This window comes from Populus euphratica, unplaced genomic scaffold (assembly GCF_000495115.2).
Source record: "Populus euphratica unplaced genomic scaffold, PopEup_1.0 scaffold131.1, whole genome shotgun sequence".
NCBI classification, from domain to species: Eukaryota; Viridiplantae; Streptophyta; class Magnoliopsida; order Malpighiales; family Salicaceae; genus Populus; species Populus euphratica.
The window spans coordinates 243,359-250,681 of NW_011500004.1; the positions used below are offsets into that span (position 1 = coordinate 243,359).

General features: G+C 33.0%; 1 protein-coding gene across 2 annotated transcripts; it reads right to left on the reverse strand.

Moving 5' to 3' along the window:
* Positions 1-2,783: 2,783 nt before the first annotated feature.
* On the reverse strand, positions 2,784-6,856 carry LOC105141032 (probable receptor protein kinase TMK1). Of its 2 annotated transcripts, none has more exons than XM_011048110.1 (3): positions 6,719-6,856; positions 4,043-6,481; positions 2,784-3,553 (listed from the first exon to the last, which is right to left on the reverse strand). In XM_011048110.1, the coding sequence occupies exons 2-3, from the start codon at positions 6,360-6,362 to the stop codon at positions 3,045-3,047; spliced, it is 2,829 nt and encodes a 942-aa protein (XP_011046412.1). In that variant the 5' UTR covers positions 6,363-6,481; positions 6,719-6,856; the 3' UTR covers positions 2,784-3,044. The 2 variants fall into 2 exon arrangements, with proteins under 2 accessions (XP_011046412.1, XP_011046413.1); XM_011048111.1 differs by lacking the exon at positions 6,719-6,856 and adding an exon at positions 6,602-6,620.
* Positions 6,857-7,323: the final 467 nt, after the last annotated feature.

A 7,323-nucleotide genomic window follows, 5' to 3' on the forward strand; every position in this document is an offset into this window, starting at 1 on the left:
CCTCTTGGGATTTGTTTTCTAATATTAGGTGAAATAGTATACTTTGATGATGCCGATTGTGGAGCATCGAGCTCTGGTTTTTTATCTTAATTGGGTGGCTGGCTTGTTGAATTTAATTATATATTATTTGATTGATTATTTTTTATAAAAACTATAAATTTATAAAAATTTTAATTAAAATATGTTTTATGTGTTTAAATTGTATTTTTCTATCTGGTAAATTAAAAAATAAATACCAATTAAAATTTTAAAAATTATTATTCACATGCTAATTGATAATTTCAAAAAATTAAATGTAAACCTGCATAATTAAATAAGAATACGTTTCAGATGGAATACATAAATGGTATAAATTCAAAAGAAGATCTAGTCATGTTACAAAACAGTTATAATTTTTTATTAAATTATTAAATTATATTTAAATTTTTATAAGAATTTTTAAAGTTATTTTTTTATAGTAATAAATACATCATTATACAGATTATCGAGTATTAGATATAAAAAAATCTTAATAATATTTTAATTTTGATAATTTTAAGATTTTTTTATTTTTAAAACTAATTAACCTGTTTTAATGACTGTTATGAATTAATCCACCAAGTGATTCAGAAATAACATAATTTTACCTGGTCACTTCAAAAACAAGATATCTCCCAAAAGTAGATTCCCAAGCGCGACTACTATGTCCTTTTTCGCCAAAAAATTAGCTGTAATGTCAGTTCGCCATTTCCTTTTTAATTTTGTCCCATTTGCATGTGTCATGGTACCCGTTTCGACCTGGCAAGTGGATAGGTTCGGTGCCACGTGCTGCTATTAGAATAAAATGCGGACAGAGATAAGACCATGTGGCCTGGAAAATTGCTTGTGGGTTCCATCGATGAATAGGCGTGCAGTGCCCCGAACTAACCCTTTGCAGTAGTCTACTCTGATTCACAATAATTTTTTTCAAAAAAAACTATCAGTTTATTATTTAATTTTAATTTAATTAATAAATTTATTTATTTTATTTTATTTTTATATTATCTTCACCACTTTCTTTTTATTCTTTTAAAGATCTTTAAGAAAATGAATATATAATATTTCTAAAAATTAAATTACGTTTAAAATTTAATTATTAATATTTAAAATGATTTTAAATATAAAATTTTATTAAAATCTCTAAATTAAATTCAATTTTAAAAAAATCCAAAACATGTGGTAAAGAAGGCAAAGGTTTCGGCCAGCTAGAGTGAAATATCAGATATGAGGTGTTATTTTGCGCTTTTGGGTGCGAAAAGATCTTTTTTTTCATATATTTTAAGTAAATTTTTAAACCTTTTCACTTTAATAGTTAGAGTTTGACAGTCATACATAATGCCCCCTGAACTTCTTTAATGTTAAAATTAGATCCCTGAATATAGAACGAGGAGAAGAAAAGTAGGAGAGAGAGGAGATAAAAATATATTAGGAGCTGCAATCCGAGCACCTAATCTAGCAATATTAACGTCGATGTGTTCATTTTTAAGATTAGAGTTTATTGATGAAGGTCTTAGCGTCTCTGGTAACCTGGGAGAAAGTGTCCCAAATGAAAATAAAGTTTGTAAATTTGATTTGATATTTTTAATTTTTTAAAGTGGATTTGAGCATGTCTTGAGTTTTAAAATAATATTAAACATTTTTTAAGTGATTTTATGAAGTTTTAAAATAATATTATGGTCCAAGTCATTACATCCGAAGCAACTAATATTAAAAAAACATTAAAATTCAATTTTCAATTAATTATACATAAAATAATGAAATTGAAAAAAATAATTTTAATTATATAAAAAGATTTAAAAAATATAATAATTGAAAGAAGAAGAATCAAAATTAAAATTAAAATAATTTTTATATTTAATTGAAGGATAAAATTGAAAAAAACTAATTTACTAAAAGGACATTTTTTTCAAAAAAAATGAAAGTCAAAATTGACATAAAAATTTAAAACAATATTGTGATTAAAGGGTGCAATTAAAAAAAATGATATATTTTACAAAAAAGATCAAGAAAAAAAATCAAAAATCAAAAAACTAAAAACTAAATTGAAAAATATAATATTATCAATTTGAACTAAAGGATAAAATTGAAAATAATTAAAATTTTTACAAAAAAAATAATGATAAAAATAAAAAATTTAAAGATAGGACCATATTAAAAAATATAATATTTTATTATATTTAATAAATTGAGATTAAAAGATAAAATTATAAACAAATAAAACTTTTATAAAATATTCAAAATATAAAATATAAAAACTGAAATTAAAACATCAACAACTAAAAAATTAAATTTTAATTTTTTTCATGAGAGAGAAGGGGAAAAAAACACTCACGGTTATCAAAACTGACCATTAACTAAATACATACTAAATCAAAAAAATAATAATAATATAATAAGAAGATATTTTTAATTATTAAAAGAGGTCGCACATCTCTAGTGCTGAATAATAGAATTTAAATAGTTTATTTTACTATATAATTAAGATGAAAAATATTTATTTATTCCATTTTGTTTTATAAATGCCCTTGTAAGCATGAAGGGAATAAATATGGAGCTTCAGTTCTTTTTTAAGTTCTTTTTAATGCAATAAGGAAGCGGCTCTGCTTTTAAGAACAGATGACGCGAACAAGCTGCAAAGTCCAAAATCTCAATGCAGACTTTTTTTGAATGAACAGGGGGCTCATGGATTGAATCTTATCGACAGTGCAGTAGGCAATAACCTTCATGAACTATTCCATTTATAAAACACAGTAACAGGGGGCTCATGGATTGAATCTTCAAGAAATAAATCATAGCACGTTCTCGTTCATCATTGTTCTTTATCTACATCACAAATATCACATAAATCTCAACTGAAAATTTCCAAGCCTACATGAGATCCTTGAACATCTGGAACTTCATGCTTAATCCACCATAAGCGCACAAGCAGTGCAACATATCAACAATGAATACCAGAAAGAAACAGCACGACATACTATCTACACCTATCAAAAGAACTCTTCTTAAAGCGGGATATAGCAACTATGCTACCGCCCATCAGCAGAAGTGAAAGACTCCGCAAAGCCAGTTGGCCTTGCTGGAATGCTACTCTTGCTGTCTTCTAAGTCCACATAACTCAAGTCCTTCCCTTCTGCTTCCTGCCAGCCCTTCACCATCTGGTTAAGAGGGAGGCTGTAATCGATACCACAATAATCTTCAGTATCATCGTCCAAAGGTTTCCATTTCTCAACAAGTGGGGCCAGCACATTCACAGCGTGGCCCATATCTGGTCTTTGGTTGGGCTCCCTTGCCGTGCAGTGCCCAGCCAGTTCAGCAATGATGGAGATACTCTCAAATGTTTCGTCTTTCACATCAAGGGCAGGGTCAATAGCAGCCCTAAGTTTCTGCTTATCTGATTTGATACGCCAAAACCATGCAGCCAGGTACTGGCTTTCCTCTGGTCTTTCCTCGTCGAGTGCCATCAATCCAGTCAATAGCTCCATTAGCACAACCCCGAAACTAAAGACATCGACCTTGGTGGTGATTTTTCCCGTCACTAAAACAGTCAGAATGTAAGAGTCAGTGTCACCGGGATAAATGCATACATCTCAGAGAATAAAAGAAAATAAAAACGCAAAGGTAAACCAGCATGGCATGTCCTCGCTCCGGTATGGAATTTGACCTCCAATTTAAGTTAAATCTACAGTTTCCTTCTCTTTTTGTTTGAAATTCCGACCAACCAAAAGTTTCACATGTTACTTTTATATGCCTTTGAATTAAAAGACATCTTTAAAAGACATCTTTCAGATTAGGTGATCTAATGAACCAGAATCATTCTGATGAAGCAGTCTGCTTTATAGCTACCACATACATGATGGAACAAAATCCTGTAACTCAATAAGGAGTCAGCTACATGTTCGTCTACATTCAGCTCCATCAAAAGTTAATAAAGATTTTAGAAAATAAAATTCTCTATCAATTATGCATCACGGTAGATAAAAATTCAATCCAGTAAAAACGCAAGGCCACAAAATAGAATATTTACCAGCATACTCAGGTGCCAAGTATCCAAAGGTTCCAGCAAGCCTGGTCACCATAGATTTCTCTCCATCAGGAGCAAGTTTCACCAATCCAAAATCGGAAACTTTTGCTCTGAAATCATCACCAAGTAAGATGTTTGAAGATTTAAGATCTCTGTGTATGAAGCTCCGGTGAGCCAAATTATGAAGATATTCCATTCCTCTAGCAACATCCAATGCAATATTTAGCCTCCTCTTCCAAGAAAGAGGCTCCAACTTCGAGCTCTTCCAGTGGAAAAGATGCTTGCTTAAAGCTCCTTGAGGCATGTACTCATAAACAAGGATTCTTTCATAGCCTTCAACAGAGTAGCCCAAAAGTGAAACCAAATGACGATGCCGTACCTTTGAAAGAACTGCAATCTCAGCTTGGAATTCATCTATAGCTTTGCTGCTGATCACGCCAGACTCCATTCTTTTAACTGCTATTTTTGTTCCATCATCAAGTTCTCCTTTATAAACCACCCCAAAGCCACCACGGCCAAGCTCATTCTCCGAGGCAAAATTCTTAGTCACATTTCGAAGAACTTGAACTGATATGACCAAATTTCCTGATTCAATGACATGAGACTCGCCGACGCCACTGCTATTCCTGCTTGCAGAACCACTCCCTGTTATTGTAGATGCGCTTCCGTTGGTGTTATTGGCAACCACAATCTTAACTGTGTTGTCTGAATCAGATGGATCTCTTGGATGAATGACAAGGGAACTTGGAGCCTGGAAGGTATCTTTCCTCTTCTTGTAACAATAGATAGACAGGGGAATGGCCAGAAGAGCAACAACTGCAACACTTGCAACCGGGGCTATAATTGCAACTAAAACGGACCGCTTTTTTTTCACTGCAGCATCTGTGCCTTTGGTTGGTGATGAAGGGTTGCTGGGTGGAGAACCTGAACTTCCGGATCCAGGAGAGGGGTTTGGATTGGACGGACTACCACCACCAGTAAGTAGAGGATTGCCCACAGTGACAACATTCACAGTGTCAGCAAATTTTGGTAATGGGGGGGAAATGTTGTTGTTACCGAGATCTAATGTTTTCAAAGATGTCAAGCTAGTCCAGTTTTCTGGAACTTGACCGCTTAGATTGTTACTCCCGAGTTTGATTTGCAAAAGAGAACCTAGCTTTGCAACTGAAGGACTCAAGGTACCACTAAGATTACTGCTAGGCAAAGCAATGGAAGTAACAGTACCATTGTGACAAGCCAATCCCAGCCATGAACACGGGTCATTACCGGTCCATGAAGAAACTAATCTTGAGGGGTAATTAAGCGAACCGAGAAACTCTAGAAGCGCCATAACTTCTGGTGCGCAAGGGACACCTGGAGTGGATTGACAAAATGCATTTGAAGCGTACGACACTTCAGTTGCTTTAAAATTAGGAATTGGACCCATTAACTGATTATTGTTTAAATCCAAATGCTCTAAGGGCATTTTTGCCAGGCTATCCGGCACGAATCCAACAAGTTTGTTACCATTAAGATTGAGATCCTGCAAAACAGTCAAATTACCAATGCTCTCCGGAATTGTACCTGTGAACTGGTTCCCGTGAAGCCATAGAACATTAACTGAATCCATTGTTGTCACCACGTCAACAGTGCCACTCAACCCACCTCCATTCTGATCATTTAACCACAGATTCTGTAAAGAAGTGCTTCGGTTGAAGCTCGCGGGAATCTCACCAGATAAATTATTGCCCGACAATCTCAAGTTCTGTAGAGATGACAAGGTCCCTAGAAAATTAGGCAAGGGACCGGCCAAATTACAATACATACAAGAAAGATTGGTCAATTGTGCAGAATTTTGCAAGCCCTCAGGGAATGACCACCCTGTACTCGCATTGAAATTATTTTTATCCAATGCCAGGAATTGCAAGCTCACCAAACCATCAAAACAATCAGAAGGAATTGAATCAAACTGATTGAAATCCAAATAAACAGACTGTAGCTCCGATAGCCCCCTTAAGGATGGTAAAGCTCCAGTGAATTGGTTCTTTTGAAGGCCTAACCTTTGGAGTTTTGTAAGTTGGTTGAGGTTTTGAGGCAAAGTACCTTTCAAGCTCATATTCTGAACCTGGATTTGTGTGACCCTAGAACCAGAACAGAAAACATGTTTCCAAGATAGACCACATGGGTCATCATCACCATCAGCAGGCCACTCTAAACGTTCAGGGTTCTCTAACCCTTCTTTGAATGCTTTGATAATTGCATAGTCATTGGGGTCAGTGGCACTAAAAACCACCGTAACAAGAGAGAAGAGAGCCAAAACAAGCTTTTTGTGGTGTTTTCTCATGGCAGATCTATACAGTTGCAATCTTTTGCTTCATGAAGAACCATTGCAAGCAAGAAAGCGATACAAAAGAAGCTTCATTTCATCATTAAAGACTGGCACTTGAATCGCCCATCTCAAATCTTGCATGAAAAAAGTGGCAAAAAAAACAGAAATTCAGAATTAAGACTGCATGATATGGAATGAAAAAAGGGGTGTCTAGAGGGCAGATAAACAAACAAACTTCAAAACCAACAAAGTACCATTAAACGTGGATCTATGAAGAATGAAGAGAATTATTCAAAAACAAAAAATAAAAATGTGGGAATTTTATTTTAGACTAAATTCACAAGTAAAAAAGAAAAGAAAGAGGAGAGCACCTTCTTTTGAGAATCTACGAGGTGATCTCATCTAATCCAGAACTATCCAGGAAAGTAGATTAATGAATGCCACACAAACAGACAACACCTTGTAGCTTCTTTCCTCCCTGTTCTCTCTTCTCGTAGTAATTAAAAGACTATGAAGGGCAATCTTGTCTTTGGACTGACAGTTATTTGTCAAAAAGGTGGAGATACGGTCTGAAGATAGGGATGACTATGTTTGTTATTTAGGTAATTTTTATGATTGTATTTTAAAAAATATATTTTTATTTAAGATTGGTTTAAAAAAATATATTTTTGATTAAAATTATAATTAAAATTATAGTTAAATAAAAATTAATTTAATGTGTTTAGCTAAAAATAATTTTTAAATTAAGATTATAAAATAACCAAAAAATATATATGTTAATATTAATGATTTTTAATTAAAATATTATTTGTTTAATTATTGTTATTATATCATGAAATAAATTATATAATGCTATTAAATAATATTAAATACTAGTTTTTCAAATAAAACATAATATCTAATAAATTTTTTCAAATATTTCTTAGATATTAGATAATTAAAAAAAAAAAACAATAACAAGTTCAATAGGCATTAC

Coding starts and splice junctions, on each gene's coding strand:
- LOC105141032 (XM_011048110.1), bottom strand. CDS start 6,362: ATGAGAAAACACCACAAAAAGCTTGTTTTGGCTCTCTTCTCTCTTGTT. Junction 3,554..4,042: donor CTTGGCACCTGAGTATGCTG/GTAAATATTCTA, acceptor TGACTGTTTTAG/TGACGGGAAAAATCACCACC.